A 17,795-nucleotide genomic window follows, 5' to 3' on the forward strand; every position below is an offset into this window, starting at 1 on the left:
TAGATATGAAAATGGTATGTATATGAGAAAATTTAAATAGGTAATCACTTTTGAATTTAAATTCCATGATTGAATAATATCATATATAGATGTCAAACTTTTAGTTTTTGATAAACTTTTACAATATAGATTGAAAAAAAAAAATTCAAATTTAAATGTATTTAGTAACAATAAAACTTTTAAATAAGTTTTTAAATATGACCGAATAAGTTAATTTTATCAACTAAATCAACACTAACAAAACACAGTAAATGTTCAAAGTTCAAGTTCCAAGATTTTGAAAATTCTTAAACTTTGAGGATAAATAAGATATTAGTAGTGTTAAAATGATTTCAATGAATGTACATGTTATGTTTTTTTATTTTTTGTTACAAATTATTATTATTATTATTATTAGTTTATGAAATTTTTATTTATTCTTAATTTGCTGTTTTAAATTATTTTTTAGAACAAATAATACATATAATATAATTTAAAATTTTGTATGTAAATGTACATGTAATATATAACAATATCAAAGCTTAAATATTATTATTTTAATTATTATTTATGATATTATGCATATATATTATTTATATTATATATAAAAATAATATAGTTAGTAAATTTTTTTTCCATATGTCATTAGTATATTGAAATATAATTATTTATTATAGATTATTTTTGAAATCATATATTGTAATTACACATACCATACATTGTACAGAAATTAATTCTAGTTTTTGTACATATATAATATTTTGTTTATGTATTAAATAAATTTTTTAATATTTTTTTTTGTTGATCACAATTTTTAGTTTGTTAGTATTGATTTTCAACGTAAAAAAAAAATATTATTTCGAATGTAAATGAGAAATTATTAGAAATAAGTATTTTTATCTTTTGAATAACCAAATATAATTTGAAGTGTATAAAATATGTAATATTTTATCATAAATCAAATTTAAGAGTTTAATTTTTTTTTTCTTTTTTTGCACAAAAAACAGTTGTTAATGATAAAAACTACAACACTAAATATCAAACACTAGAATATAGAATGAAAATTCAACATTCTATTCCTTAAAATTAACCAATCAAAAAATAAGGAATTAATATTATATTCCATTATTTTTATTCCAATGAGTATCTGATTATATTCCTGATAGCATATTAATCCTTGTATCAAACATAACCTACAGCATCTCCAGTAATTTTATGAATTGCAATCTATATGACACAGTGGTTGAAAAAGCTTTTAGTTTATATGGCATGAATATCTATTTGATAGACATTAAAATTGGTTTCCAATAATTATGTTTAAATTCCACTTAATTAATAATGTATATATTTATTTTTTCTTAAATAAAATTATAATAATTGATAATATCTATCTAATTTTTTTTTTAAAATATTATATTGCTGGTAAATATTATTTTAGTAAGTTACACTATTTAGTAGAATGTCTAAAATAGACCACTACTTAATAGTGTTTATTTATTTTTTTGCTGCATCAAATTGAAAGACTACTTAAACAAGGCTATTGGAGTTTTTTTTTTTTTTTTTTAAAAATAAATGTCTATTATATATAACGTGACAAACATAACAATAATCCATAGAACCATTGAAAATGTTTTAAATCCTTTAGAACATTTCTAATAAACAATGTGGATTGCTGCCTATGTGGCTAAGAAATTAACATTATTTAAAATCTGGGTAATATAAATTTACAATAATATTAAAATTATTCTACAATGCTAAAGTACAAAAAAATATTTATGGTTATTTATTAATTACATATATTTTATTAATTTTCTTCTGTTTTGAAAAGGATGATTTTTTTAGAAAAAAAATTTTAAGAAACATTTCACAATTTAGAAAGTGTTTTTTTTTTTTTTAATTGCATCAGCTTGATATGGTATATAGACAAATTCATTGGAGATTTTTTTTGACTCGCTGTCTATTTTTTGATAAAAAGAAATTTAGCAATAAACAATATTATTAGAGATGCTTTTAGAGCATCTTTCAATAATGAATGTAAATCGTTGTTTATGTGGTAAAAAAATTGATATTGTCTAAATTTAGATGGTAAAAATTTTTAGACAATTTTAATTTTTTTTATCCAATAGTAATGTGAATAAGGCTATTTATTTATTAATTGGATATATTTTATTCATTTTTTTTTTGGGAAAAAATTGACTTTTAAGGAAAAATTTTATTTTCAAGAAAACTTTATAATGTCTGACAAACCTTTCAGAAGTAGATAATCAATTAGTCATAATTTATTTTTATCTCATTGCGTCAACTTGATAGGTGTTAAACAAATTAATAGAGATTTTTTTTTAATGGTTATCTATTTTTTTGTTATGAAAAAAAGAATTAGCATGCATAGAGCCATTGAAAATGTTCTTATAATGCTTATCATATCAAATCTCTACATATATTTCTATATATAAAAAAAATATCTCTCTATATATATTGATACTATGAAAATATCCTTAACTTTTTAAAGTGGAGATAAGTATGCTCAATTATTTACAGTTGTTAAATTACATATATTTATATGATAAGTTCGAGATGACATGTGATCTATGGTTCTAGATGATGAAGCCCACTTAATGGTTTTAAAAGTAGTTAGAGCCAGGAGAAATTATTTGTTAGAACAGACCTACTACATCAAATCTATACCCATCCAATTATATTATGTCAATTCACGACACATCATTTACATCATTCTTAAATTTAATATTATTAAACTCTAAATTGATAGTTTATTTGTTAACAAATTAAAATCTTGTAATATTTCATCCAAAAAAATTAATTAATTTGATATGAATTATTAATATATTTAATTTCTTTAAAAGAATTATCTTATTCCTTTTATTTCTCACACAATTGAAAAAATATTATTTCTTATCACGATTAATTTATTTTAAAAAAAATAAAAACATTATATATATATATATATATATATATACTATCAGTGCGTCTACAATGCGGTAAGACCGCACTCTACCCATTTGGACCAAAAACGTTTTTTAATTTCACAGCCGTTGGATTTAAATTTTGGGTCTGGATGGCTGAGATTGAAGGTGGGTTCACGTGTGAAATTCTTGGCAAATCTCCTCTTCCCGCTCACTCTCCCTTTCCTGCTAGCAAAACACCACACCAGGTCGCAAATCTTCAATCGCACCAGCTCTCTGATTCCCCACACCAGCTTTCTCATTTATTTGTATTGCCATGCCGGTCCGTTGATTTTCTCGACCCAATCAAATATCAAATTCCTAAAACAAAAAATCCAATCTCATACTGATTCCTGAAGCCAATCTATTCAGGTTTTTTATTCTTCCCCTTTTTCTTTTACCCCTTTGTTTTGATTAATTTTGTTTCCGCCGATTTTACTTCTTAGTTATTTTTTTTTTTGGATCGTAAATAATTTTTACTGTTTTTGCTGCCTCTGATCTGTTCTTCGCTTTTTTTTTTTTCTAATGTGTTTTTCTAACAGTATGCTTGTGTAATTAACGTGATGATTTTTTTATTATTATTTTCTTAGTTGGCTTTAAATTGAAACTTCTTGTTTGGATTTTGGTTCTTTGACTATGGATTTAAGGTTAGTATATATGAATGTTTTGATTCATGTTCCTTGAATTTCAATGGGATTTGAGAAATGGATAGGGCTTCTGTGAAAGTGAAATTCTTAGCCCCATTTGCAGGAGTTAGGGCAAGATGCTTTTTTTTTTTTTTTTAATCGAATCCTTACGTGCACAATTTTGATACCAAATTGTAGTCAGAAAGAAGAAGATGGTGATTAAAAGGTGGAATTTTTAGTTGGGGGTTTGAGTTCCATAGCAGGGCTTCTGCTGAAGCCCTAAAATTTCTATGCATGTTACTCGTGATGAGGGTATTGGTATATTGTAGGTTGCTAGTCACATTAATACTTTATGAAAGGTGTTTTTTTATTTTATTTTTACTTTTATTTTTTTACCACTTATCCTTTTGGCATTAATATTTCATATAATGTTAGAATCCAGTTGAATTGTCTGGTTAAGTATTTGGAGGACTATAAGGCTTTTGCAACGTACATAATTATAAACCCAAGAGTAACAACTCAATCTTTGGGTGAATTTGGAGAAAACCAAAGGTTTTTTTTGTAAAGCGTTTGTTTTCATTACCTTTGCTGTACTCTCATTTTGTAGTGTACTATCCTGACAAAGAGAATAACTTCTAGTTTTCTGTGAATTCATCTCTCTCGATTTCTCCTTTCTCTTTAATTACTGGATGTTCTTTGTTACTTCATTAAATTATATGAATAATTAGAGGAACGGTTGATGTTGCATTGTCCGATCTGAATGGTATGCTTTTCTGCCATCTTTATTTATCGCAAGATGTTGAAAGATTTCTAGATGCACAGACCGTCTACTATCTGGTCTAACCACACCACATCCATCCGGTCCAAAAGAAGAAAATGCTTTCTCCTGTATTTTTTTCGGTTGACTTGTACGTCCTCTGTTTTTAGATTTGTGTGCTGCACCAAAAGATCATCTACTTTCATTTTCTATTTGCTTTTTTGTCTTATGCTTCTTTGACATGTTAGATTTAAATCATGCTTTACATCTCTTATTTATTTCCTATGCACTCTTCCTATAAGTTTACATCGGTTAAAATCTATGTTTTCCCCATTGATTAGTCAATTTTTTTCTTTTGGAAATGTATTCCTTTTTTTGACACACATTGTTTATTTTCTATCAAAAGAATTTACTGGTTACAAAAGAAATAGTCTAGTTGCTGGATTTTGTTTTGTGAGATAAATTTGTTGTTTATCACCATATATGTAGTTCCAATTGATTCTGCTTGTTTACTTTTGTGGACGGCAATGGTATATTTCAATTATAGAGGGAAAAAAAATGTCTCTCTGTGACTTTTTGTTGTTATTATGTCTCACTATCCCTTCGTTATTGTATAGTTGATCATTTGGGTGGCATGGGTTAAATGTTCGAAAGTGGGAATCCAATTTCTTTGCATTGTTTTAGTTGGAACAAAAGGAATAGTAAAGCAACAGGGCATAAAATAAATATTTCTTTATTAGAGTTGCAGGATTCTTTATCATTACGCAACTTAGCTTCATGGTTATAGATATCCTTCTTCGTACATCCAATATTCTCTATACCTCCAGCTTCAAATTCAAGAATACTTATTTTTTGGTGAGTTGGCACATTTGCTGCTGAAAATTGAAAGGCTAGTGATTTTTTGACTTCAGACACACTACGATGTGACCTCAATAAATGGACTTTTCAAGGGGTTGATAATGGATGACTATGTTCTTTAGCAAATAAACTTATGACAAATTTCCCCAATTTGGACCTAACCATGGCAAGTTTTGCTTCAATTTTCTTTTGTCTTCCCCCAACACCTTTTTTTCTCACCTTCTTTTATATAAGATACTCCTTCCTTATAACACACAAATTCTTTCCTTACAACTTCATTTGTATCTTTACATCTCTTACTTGAATTGCTACGAACACTAGAGCCAGCCTCTTTTGCATACTTAATGTAAAACTCATGTGCCTCATCTACCGATTCAAACTCTTGTCCAACCTTTGGTTTGCAGTTTTCAGACACTTGGGGAATGTAAACATCATCAACAGATTTCGAACATGACAACAGGAAAATTTCTTCAACTCGTATAGGATCAGAATTTGCTGCTAACTATTCTACATTCATGTTTCCAATATTGCAGAGTTAATTGCACTCAAACGAGCTTCCTACTGATCAATTTTTGACCTGATAAGCAACAAAGCAAAACTATAACAATTTCTAAACTTACTGCATATATACATGATAACATAGTCAATAAATGAAGACAACGCCCTGCAAAGAATATGGTTTAATCATTTAAGAAATTCAGACCGTGTTAAATATTAAAGCTACCTGATCATTGCCCTGAATATTGGCCTTTCTATACAATTTAGTTCAACAGAAGTGTTGTCTGCTTTAGCTTTTGCATCATCTATCATTGCCTTGAATTTTTCCAACTGTGCTTTTGCCCTTTTTGTCACCAGCCACTATTTTGAAATCTACAAGATAAATTGACATATTAGATTAGGAAAGAAATTACAATATATATAAACATATAAATGCTCATTATAATATATTGCTGTATTGGGACAATGAAAAATACTCTAATTGAGGGGATCTAAAGAACAATAGAAGTTTAGTAAGAGTGCAGATTGTCAAGAGGTCTGCATTTTGAGTGGCATGATTAATCAATAATATCTAGTGTTAATATCGAGGAATGAAAAACAACATGCATACAGGAAAAACATATTAGGCCATCAATTTGCACCAGGCCGCATGATGAAGTAAAGAATAATTGATATTTTGTTTATTGAGATTGATGTTTATATACAGGTATTTTAGCGCTAAAAAAAATGTAAAAAAAAAAAAAGATGTTTAAACACAGGTAAACAGTTCGCATGAACAGTAATCATGAACAGTAGTATTTATACACCAGGAAAGAAAAACAACATGGATACATCCATGCTTTTTCTGAATTCACTTTCTGAGAGTGCATGTTAATAAGTAATATGAATACATAGGTTGAAGCCTATATTGATGTGGTTGCAGGAGTTGGATAATTTTTTGCATTTTTCTTCCCCAATTAGATGACATTTTGGGTTGTTGGGCAATTTTTATTTTTTTTTATTTTTTGGTGTTTTTATGAGTATTAAAGATGATTATTTGCTGGCTTTTAGAGACCGATTACTACCAAATAAATTAAGGATATCTATAGTTTCAAAGAATCAGTATTTAACACTTTTTTTCCTACTCAATTTAACAATTTATTATCTAGTGTTAATATCGAGGCAAGAAAATAGTTAATTCTTCACTGAAAACATGGAGTGGCAGGGTAAGGCTGTTTGGACAATATTGAAATATTTATATATTTAAGGTTTTAGGGAAATAGTATTATGCAAATAAAATATCGTCCTAAAATAAAATTTGAATACCTGTTTCTTTGAAGCTTGCTCTCTTAAGTTTTTCTGTACTAGTTTGTACTATGGTTTTTTTGTCCTAATCAACAAATTTACCAACCAATAGCAGAATCCCAGGAAAAGAATCTAGTTTTCTACAAAACCAACGAATAAAATTTCAGCTTTTTGTTTTCTGCAGAATTTACCACAGCATTGAGTATCCTATTCCTTAGAGCATTTTCCTTTTTCTTTTCGATTATCAATGTCCCATAGGATATTTCTGTGTGCTTCATCTAGCTTAAGACTTTTTAGGTTTTTTTTTTAGATGTCAATCTATCCATTGACAAACACACCTAAATAGAGGCTAGAAAATTCCTAATAAGAATAACTCCAAAGTAGAGAAAAGTATTTCTTTTCCCTTCTTTTTTTTTTTTTTTTAAACTTTGAAAGGGAAAAAGTAAAATGTGTTGGAACAAAGATCAACAATTTTTCTAACCCCACAGATGATTGAAGGGAACATAGCCTTTACAAGTATTAGACACCACAAACAAAGACCTCCCCATTCTCCAATTATTCATTAATCATCTTTTTTTGTACCTAATTAGACAAGTTTGGGGTCCACAACCACTTCCTCAAGGCATATTGACTATTGAAACTATATATTAGTAAAAAAAATAAACACCTTGTCCCCCACTCCCTCAAATAAAAAGAGTAAATAAATTTTCTATTAATCATATTTCTCCCACTTCTACAATAGGCCAATTAGATTGCAGACCCCATAATCTTATCTGCAATCATCCAAAATTATTTCTTTAAGTAGTAAAACTTAGGTTTTAGATGAAAGGACAGTCTCTTATCTCTCCTTTTCACATAGAACCCACACTCAATATCTTCAAGCATATTAGAAACCATCTTAAGTACTTCTATGAGCATAGCATCAGTATTTTAGACAAAAAAGGATTATGTACAAAATCAGTTTGTATACATAACATTTAAATAGAATGCATGAAAAATAAATAAATAAATAAAAAGGACTTTTATACTTATTTATAAATTTTTGTATGCATAGAAAAGGAATTAATTAGCAAATTATTTAGGCACACCCAAAATTTCGACAAAATGTAAATAACGGCTTAATAATGCCTTGGAAGTGAAAGTGGAACATCAATATCTAAATCTAAATACTTCCTATGACAAAAGACATTATTGAACCATCAATTACATACTTACAATATCTTTTACCATATTCTAACCAATAATATTGGCATTAAACATTTGGAAGCCTTGTTTGGATGCATAGATTGGGATTGGCCAAACCTTAAAATGCACCCCTAGTTCCATACACAACTATGGAAAAACAGAAAAGGGGGTATTAGAGATTAAGAACTAAATTCCTATTGTTTCTCTATCAAAGCATAATTAAAATAAAAAAGGAAAAAAAAAATAAAAAAGCCATACCAACACTCTTAGCTAATAGTGATAGTGTTGAAAGTTGGCCTATGCTGGTGTGGGAATCAGAACGGGGAGAAGAAGAGAAGAGATGGTGGTCTGAGTTTCACAAGTAGGGGAAAGGAACTGTATTTTGTGCTAGCTGGTCGGAGCTGGTGTGGGGAATCAGAGAGCTGGTGCAAGTGAAGATTTGCGACCTGGTGTGGTGTTTTTGCGAGCGGGAAGGGGAGATTTGCCCAGAATTTCACACGTGAGCCTACCTTCAATCTCAGCCGTCCAGATCCAAAATTCAAATCTAACGGCTGTGAAATTAAAAAACGTTTTTGGTCCAAATAGGTAGAGTGCGATATTGCCGCATTGTAGACGCATTGTATATACTATTTCTCTATTTTTATAAGTATTTGGAAAATTTGGTATAGGCAGGTATCTATATTTATAATATATTTTCTGATATAGGAATCTATGATAATAATATGTAATTAAATTTGATTACATATACATTTTTAGTTATGCATATAACCATACTTGGTTAGATGTTGTTACAGATGAAAATTCATCCACGTTTTTCGGATCAAATAATTACTATATATATATATATATATTAATTTTCTAATAAAATAAAAAGAAGTATAAAAAAATTCTTTAATTTTCAAAAATAAAAAAATAAAAAAAAATATATTTTTCTTATTTTATCATATTAAGCTCCAAAATATATATGTATATATATATTCAGTCCGTCTATGGTGCGGACGGTCCTTATACGGACCACAGTATTGGTGACGATTTTCCATAATATTGGTGACGATTTTCTAAGAAACCGTCGTTAATACTATGAAAAACCGTCACTAATACTACGATCCTCATGTGGACCGTTCTCACCATAGAATTTCCATATATATATTGGATGAAATACATGATACTGTTTGTTAAGGTTTATATCTATGCATATGTATTATAAAATACATAACTTTTTTTTAAAGATGTTTTTTGAATAATTTTTTTTTTCAAGTTTATTATTTTTAAAATAAATTTACATAAAATAAATGATATGATTCGTTTTTAGAAGGAAGCCAGATATATTAATGATTAGATTAAATAAAGAAATTAATTTGATAAATTGTCCGGAAGGCAGTGGGGCTGAGGGTTTGACCCGTAAAACAGGCAGTCTCACATTTGCCCTGCAAAACCTTCAAACGGCAAAAATTGTTTGCTTTCACGTAACCTATAAATATTGGAGTTCCGCTTCCAAGTGAAGTCTCTAGTCAGAGTCTACGCCGTTAAAGGTGCTCCTTCTCTCTTTAGAACAAACAATCTGCTGAAAAAAAAAAAAAATGAAATATCAAAATTATGATTTTTAATTCTCTTCAGATTCGTGTTTCGTTGCAATAGCGTTAGTTCAGATTTAATTTGATAAATTGCTTAATTTTCTTGCTTGTTTTATGTGAAATTTATTAATCATCGGTTCATCGAAGTACGAACAAAATATGTGGAATAAAGAATATTAGAATTTTGATTTTTGAAATATTATATTTCATTTCTAATCCGTGTTTACTTGCTGCAATAAATTTGGTTCCGACTTTGTTTTTTGAAATTTGATATCCATTTAGGTAATTCATATTGTTAAATTATTGTCTTTCTTTTTGTTTTCGTTTCATGGATGTAAAGAAATTTGGTCGCGTGGTTCTTTAATGCATGGCCTATGGGAGTTATAAGTTAAATTAGCATATAAATTTGATGTTCAATGATTCATTTCTTGAAGAAGCAATTGCACTGATAAAATACGATGGTTTGATTTGCAATCTGTTTTAAATGGTTAGGTCTAAATTTGTACTTTGATTTTTCTCTTTTGCTGTGATGGTTGTTTTGGTGTTGAGTTGATTGGAGGTATTTAGAGATTGAGAATGTATTGTGACTCTTGTCTAGATTGATGATTTAAATGAATGGTGATTTTTTTTTTTAATTTGTTTTTAAATTAATAAATTCAGGTTTTCCTATCTTCTGTCTGTCACTGGTGATTGGTGTTTATGGCCTACTCTGATGTCCTGAATTTGTTGTTCGCAATTGGGGTTTGGTGTGCTGCTTATATTGCTGTTGCAATTCTTTCATCTTTACGGGCCTTCAACTCTATCTTTCTACATTGATTTAGTTAGTGGAGTTGCTTCAGAAGAATACTATGGGCTATGCTCAACTAGTTATCGGTCCAGCAGGCAGTGGGAAGGTGACTGATTGCATATTCGGTTTATTTATGTCACTACACTACACTGACTGGATTTCTTTTTGGTGTCTTTTTGTTGTGTTGTTGCTATCCACATTGTGATAGTATAAACCATGGTATTTACTTCTTTATCTACTGCTATCAGTCAACTTACTGTTCTAGTCTGTATCGAGACTGTGAAACTGTTGGGCGGACTATTCACATTGTCAATCTTGATCCTGCTGCAGAAAACTTTGACTATCCTGTGGCCATGGGTAGGTAGAACTATTGTTTAATTTCTTAGCATGTTTTCCCAATTTTCTGCAAATGATTTATTTACTTGTTTTAGTACCTCAGGACTTAAGTATTGTTGCATGCAGACATCAGAGAACTCATTTCCTTGGATGATGTCATGGAGGAACTTGGACTAGGTCCCAATGGTGGGCTTATGTACTGCATGGAGTATCCTTCTTTTACTGCCACACACACCAAACACAACACCCCCCCCCCCCCCCCCCCCCCTCCTCTTCTCCTTTACAGAACATTCTTCCTCTTCTATGCATGTATTCTAAAAGGTGACGTCCATTTAAAGGACTCAAAAGGCTTATGTGAAGTGGAATTTTGAATAATTTGCAAATGCATGGTCTTAACCTGCATTATAGACACCTTGAAGAAAATCTGGATGATTGGCTAACAGAAGAATTGGACAATTACTTGGATGATGACTATCTTGTTTTTGACTGTCCAGGTATCCATACTCAACTCGTTTTGCATATTTTTATGTATTATCCAGTTTTGCTTGATAATGGTACCGATGCATATTCTATGCAAAGGATGGAGATTTTCCCTGAATGTGATAACATAACTGCCAAAGTTTATGTTTGAATGAATTGATGCTTTTTTGAAGGCATTCAAAATCATGGACTCAGACATAGGTATTTTGAACACATTTAACATAATGTGATGCGCCGCTATTTAACTTGGAAATGTCTTAGGCCTACTATATGGGAACTATTTAAGTTATGTTTCAACCACTAGCAGAGAAAACAGATAGATAAAAAATAGAAAATAAAAAATAAAAATAAAATAAAAAAGAGAGAGATCTGTAGCATGTATCAATAGTATCTATATGGTGGAATCAGAAGTCTGATTTCATGAGATTTCTAATTTCTTTAATGTTATAAAAGTTCCAAGTGAATTAGGAATAATATCAAATAATATATATATTTGCTTGGATTGCTGGAAAAAAAAAGTTATTCTGATTGATGTGACAGTATCTCCACTGATTTCCTGACTGCAGGAATAATTCTTGTGGAAGGGTTTGTTAATTGCAAAAAATTATTATCAATGTCATATGTAGATGAGAGGTTAGAACCAACAATATAAGAGTAACATCTTTTAGAAGAGAAAGCTTTTTCAAATTAAAGCAAATAATAAAAGTTCTAGCAAAAAAATAAATAAATATCTTCTTTTCATTGTCATTATTATTTTTACTAGAAGCCAAGTTATTTTCAGAACGTTATATTACATTCATGCATTTTATTCATTTTCATGTTTTCTACAAAACAAGTGTACAAATCAATTTTGAAAGTAGTTATTGAGGTCTATATGAAATTTTCTTATACTAAAATTTATCAGAATACCATTTCATTTTTGGATTTAATGAAAATTAAGAAAATTGTTTTAAAATCTCAGATCAAATGTTTTAAAAAACACAGTTTGACAACCATAGGACAAAAGCATTTTGTATGTTTTGTGCACAGAAAAAAAATTGCATCATCGGCCAAGTAAAATGTTATTTATGGAACTTTTGATAAACAGAACCCTGTAATATGATAAATTTAAAAGAGAAAAATAGGATAGGAGGTTAATTCATGGGCTGAAAAATCAGTTCTCTTAACTAGGAGTGTCTTCCTGCTCTCTATTTCTCCTTTGGATAAAGAAAGAAACATAAAGAACAGCAAAAATTAAATCTAAAGAATGACAAAGGAGGAAAAATATGGTGTTATGTTTCACATGATCTAGTATGTGTTTGGAATCCATCAGGTCATGTATCTTTTCCTTCAAGGTACTTTTCACTGAAGTGATGTGTTATAACATACATCAATCTCTAAATGCTTTGTAGGCCAGATAGAACTTTTTTCACATGTCCCAGTGCTTCGGAACTTCGTAGAGCATTTGAAACGTAAAGGCTTCAACGTTTGTGCTGTATATATGCTTGATTCACAGGTTTATATAAATCATTTACCTTTCCCTTTCTTTTTTCTTTTCTTTTTTTTTCTTTTTTTTTCTTTTTTTTTTTAAAAAAAAATAACAAGTTGGTGGAGGGTGGCTTTGGGTACATACGCCTTTGGTTTAAGGTGCACCCAAATTATGAGCTTCTATGTAGGTTTTGTTTGTGGCACCTGTGATACCTTTTGAAGTTCATTACACAGCTAATAAGATTAAGTCTCCTTCAAATTTTATGAAATGATAGATTTTAAACCTGTTTTCTTCCTTAAAATCTGAAGATCAAATTAGTTTCTACTTTACTTTTTCAATTAAAAATCCACACTGGTTGTGTAAATTTCCTTATTCCTTAAAACTTGCTATAATGAACGTATTTTAAACATTAGTATATTGCTTATCCAGGGTTGTAGTTTCTATTCTCCTTTACAATATGTTTTGAATTGAACCACAATGATTATATGTTTCTTAAACAAAACATAAGTGATGACCACAAGTGTATAGTTCAAATTGGTGTCTATTCTCTGTGCTGATTTTCCCTGGTTATCTCTAATTCATTTCATTGTTCAAATTGATTGTTCCCATTATAATTTGTATCAGTTTATGACGGATGTGACTAAGTTTATAAGTGGGTGCATGGCATCTCTTTCTGCAATGGTCCAACTTGAGTTGCCCCATGTTAATATACTCTCCAAAATGGACCTTGTCACAAGCAAAAAGGATATTGAAAAGTGAGTACAATTACCATCTCGGATATTTTCTAATTTGTAGATATCGCTTATCTAAGTACATGTCACTTTACATATCTAAGTATTCTAATCTGTTTGTTCTCAAAACTATTCTTAGTTTTTTGAACCCAGAGCCTCAAGCTTTGTTGTCAGAGCTAAATAAATGCATGGGTCCTCAACTTGCAAAGTTAAACAAATTGTTGATTGAACCGGTGAGTCATAGTCTACTAAAGAGTGAACTGTAATTCCCTTTTCATTTATTGGATAGTTTTTCCATCAGATTTCTTTGTCGAGATTTTAGATATGTTTTTATGTACTATCCATCGAACAAGATGGTTTTTCTTTTTTATATATTTTTTAAAAATGCCTTTTACTTTTTATTTATGATGTACAGACACGTACACATATGGAACTACCTTAAGCTTTTAATTGTGAAATATGAGCTACTAAATATGTCATACATGGTTAGAAAATGACACTGTGGAGATATGGGAGACTATTTAGTATTTTAGAGAAGGAAGGATCTCATGTAAGTCAAGGACATGATCATATGCGTCTGTATATCATATTACATACCATATATGCAATTGTAGAATATAATGTGTTTTAATGTCAGTCATGGTTGACTGAAGCAATAAGTGATATATCGTAGCTGTATCTACTAGATATAGCTAGAATGCATGTTTTTCCATATCTGTTTCTTGAAGCAATAACTGATATATTTATGCCTATATGTACATTCATTTCTTTGATATAGTTGCAAAAGTTGCCCATTACTTTGGCTTGTATTAATTTTATTCATAAACTTTTGAAGTAACTGTATCCATAGATTATTACTTATTGCCAAATTGGTTTTATGAAATTGACCTCCTAATATTCACATAAATAGCATATAAAGGTAAAATACATTTGAGTAAGAATTTTTTTTAATTAATTATTTATTTTTTAAATTTAAGAGTAAAAATGAAGAAAAATTAGATAGCTATCTATTATTATTAATATTATTATTTTTTAATTTGTAAAGTTTTATTAGTTTTAGCACAGCTATATATATGAAGTTAGACGGTCAGTTTTGTCAATCTTTAATAATATACCTATTAAAGTGGCCAATTTAATATTATGTTATAGTTTAGGAATGATGATGCCTAATAAAAGATTTAGGGACCACATCTGCTCAGTAAAGCAATCTTTTAGTTGTGATGCGTGGTGTGCAGATTATGTTAATCGTTATGCTAGTATATATTTTAGAATGAGGTGTCCAGACTCCTGATTTTGCATTGCAATTCCATTTCACATGGTTTGGCCTTCAATCTCTTGCAGTGGCAATTTTTTCCTTTTTCAGATCTATTTTTTTTCTTATAAAACGAAAGACGGAATGATTTTTTATTTTTTATTTTTATTTACTTTTGGATGGATTTGTCAGATTGTTTATAATTCTCCTATAATTTTTGTGGTATTAGGTGGATGACTATAGCATGGTAAGTTTTGTGCCGCTTGATTTGAGGAAGGAGAGCAGGTATCTTTCTCTCTCTCAAAGCCTCTCTAAAATTGTAAATAGAAACAACAAAAGCTGATTCCATCTCTGACTAATAGATTGTGTCACCAATGGTGGCAGTTTTAGAACCAAGCAAGTTCTTTCTTTGATATATTTTCTATGAGGATAAATCTTTTTAGTAGCTTTCTGTTAACTTCAATTTCTTACAAGCCACTGGGATATGTTAAAGATGTACAAGGCCTTCCTTTTTGAGGCTGAATACAGATTATGAACAGTAGAAAACCTTTAATAGATTGTAGAAAGAAGTTTCCTTTACTGATATACTTTTATTAGTTTTGTTTTTCGGTAAACTATTTTTAGCTGTTTTATTCTATAAAAGGGTAATCTGCTTTTTGGTTTTTTACTAATGTTCAGATGAGTAAAAGATAACATGGGATTATTGGCCATTGCAGTGTACAATACGTGTTGGCCCAAATTGACAGCTGCATACAATATGGAGAAGATGCAGATGTGAAAGTTAAGGACCTTGATTGCGATGATGATTAAACGTTTCTTTTTTCACAGTTCAGGATAAATCCCTGTTGTGCCATTTTGATGTAGCCATTGCACAGGATAGAAATGGTGAATCATGTTGGCAGCTTTTGTATAAAATTTTTACAAATGAAGACAATTGACATCAAGCTTATACGATTGCGAGTATACTATAGGAATGGGGTTTTTATTCGGGCTAATCAAATTGTGTGCTAATTGGATTTTATTTTCTTCACTGACTGATGTAGAATGTTCTATAAAGAGCTTGAGTGATCCAACCAAAGCATTGCAACCACTTGAAATTTTCACTTTTCATGGCCTTCCATTGGCACTATGCTTTTAATCTACTGCAATCTGTTGGCTGCTAAAGCAAGCAATGGAATGGTTAGAGCTCGAAAAAGTTGCTTGGTGGTTACATATGGGTAAAACTAGATTTAACTTTTATTTATTTATTTATTTTTCATGATTAAAAGTATACCTGGACATGACCACTTTAACATTAGAAAATGTGTATTACAAACCAAATATAAATGTTCGATTAAAAAAATAATAATAAATAAATAAAACCATACATAAATGGATGATATAGATGTGCCATTAGTCATAAGCATAACCACATTAGTTGGCTTGTTCATGGAATAAAAGTATTGAAAATTTCAGTACCCATCTATCAATGCGACGGTAGTGATCGTTTGATGATTACCGTCTGATGAAAAATCATCGCATTCTTGGATAACCGCAAACTTATAACTACTTGGTGAAAAATTAACCGCAACTTAGGGCCCTTTTCGCTCTGTTTTTGTTTTGAGAAATGACTTCGAAACAGAGAATAAAATATTGTTTGGAACCATTGAGTATTGACAAATTGTTTTATTATTAAAGGAAATATTATTTACTTCCTCAAAGTTTAATGAAAATTATGACTTATCCGGTTTAGATAAATTATCGTTTAGGTATGTATGCTAGGGTACCTAGAAGTTCACAAAGATATTTACCAAAATGATATGTTAAGATGATGTGTTTTTATTTTAGAGTTATTGGTATCGTTTATCCCTAAATTAGTACTTTGCACTTTGGTCCTTCAACTTCTATTTTTTAGCACTTTAGTCTCTAAACTTTAGTTTTTGTTACACTTTGGTCTTTGAAACTATTTTTAGTTTAATTTTTATCAATTTTGAGGTGCACAATGCACTTGATGCAACGTATAGGAGTCTTATAGGATTCCTAATTTTGTAATTTTGTTCTTTTCATGTTGCATAAGTAATGCATGCCTCAAAACTACTAAAAATTAGATTAAAAATAATTTTAAAGATCAAGTGCAATCAAAACTAAAGTTTAAGGGTTAAAATGCACTCTGGTCCTTCAATTTTTATTTTTTGGCACTTTAGTTTCTAAACTTTAGTTTTTGTTACACTTTGGTCTTCAAAAGTATTTTTAGTTTAATTTTTATCAATTTTGAAGTGTACAATGCAGTTGATGCATCATATAGTAGTCTTACAGGATTACCTAATTTTGTAATTTTGTTCTTTTCATGTTGCATAAGTGTAATACATGCCTAGAAACTGCTAAAAATTATATTAAAAATAATTTTAAAAATCAATATGCAACCAAAACTAAAGTTTAAGGACTAAAATGCCCCCCTCCCCATATAAATGTGAGCATAATTCAAGAATTAGCGCTAATAGTGTTTTATTTTATTAGTAAAAAGAGTAACACAAGATAAATATATATATATATATATAGAGATATAGTGATACTATTATACTGTCCTTAGACAAATATACCATTAATATAAATATGTGAACTTTTAAAGATATAAATATATCTAAATCTAATTTAATAAAATAATAATACTTTATCATTTGATAAAGTTTTTGATATGTTTAGTATTATTTTTAACATTTTGAACCCCTAAAAATTTATTTTTGGCTAAATTGGTTATGCAATTCTATTTTTCCTTTCTATATCAAGATAAATATTGAATTATTATTCTTTCATTGACTTATAATAATGTATATTAAAAATATATATAATATACTAGATATATCATTAATATAGCAACTATTAACAATTTAAATAGAAGGATTATATGCAATGTTGATCCTTGATGTTTAGCATTTTTTTTTCTTTTACAATTTTATCATTATTTGCATTGTTTAGGATTATTTTCAATGTTGATCCTTGATGTTTAGCATGTCTTGCACACTAAGTCTTGGTTTTTGTTT

General features: G+C 29.3%; 1 protein-coding gene across 4 annotated transcripts; it reads left to right on the forward strand.

The window, feature by feature from the left end:
• Nucleotides 1-9,521: 9,521 nt before the first annotated feature.
• On the forward strand, nucleotides 9,522-15,724 carry LOC107433103 (uncharacterized). 4 transcript variants are annotated; one of them, XM_048465600.2, is made up of 10 exons: nucleotides 9,522-9,679; nucleotides 10,382-10,614; nucleotides 10,757-10,865; nucleotides 10,971-11,052; nucleotides 11,253-11,338; nucleotides 12,716-12,819; nucleotides 13,417-13,547; nucleotides 13,663-13,756; nucleotides 15,005-15,060; nucleotides 15,492-15,724. In XM_048465600.2, the coding sequence occupies exons 2-10, from the start codon at nucleotides 10,570-10,572 to the stop codon at nucleotides 15,583-15,585; spliced, it is 801 nt and encodes a 266-aa protein (XP_048321557.2). In that variant the 5' UTR covers nucleotides 9,522-9,679; nucleotides 10,382-10,569; the 3' UTR covers nucleotides 15,586-15,724. The 4 variants fall into 4 exon arrangements, with proteins under 4 accessions (XP_048321557.2, XP_048321559.2, XP_048321558.2 ...); XM_048465602.2 differs by having other exon boundaries at nucleotides 15,454-15,584; XM_048465601.2 differs by lacking the exon at nucleotides 9,522-9,679 and adding an exon at nucleotides 9,682-9,786.
• Nucleotides 15,725-17,795: the final 2,071 nt, after the last annotated feature.

This window comes from Ziziphus jujuba, chromosome 11 (genome assembly GCF_031755915.1).
Source record: "Ziziphus jujuba cultivar Dongzao chromosome 11, ASM3175591v1".
NCBI classification, from domain to species: Eukaryota; Viridiplantae; Streptophyta; class Magnoliopsida; order Rosales; family Rhamnaceae; genus Ziziphus; species Ziziphus jujuba.

Coding starts and splice junctions, on each gene's coding strand:
- LOC107433103 (XM_048465600.2), top strand. CDS start 10,570: ATGGGCTATGCTCAACTAGTTATCGGTCCAGCAGGCAGTGGGAAG. Junction 10,866..10,970: donor TGACTATCCTGTGGCCATGG/GTAGGTAGAACT, acceptor TGTTGCATGCAG/ACATCAGAGAACTCATTTCC. Junction 15,061..15,491: donor GATTTGAGGAAGGAGAGCAG/GTATCTTTCTCT, acceptor TGGCCATTGCAG/TGTACAATACGTGTTGGCCC.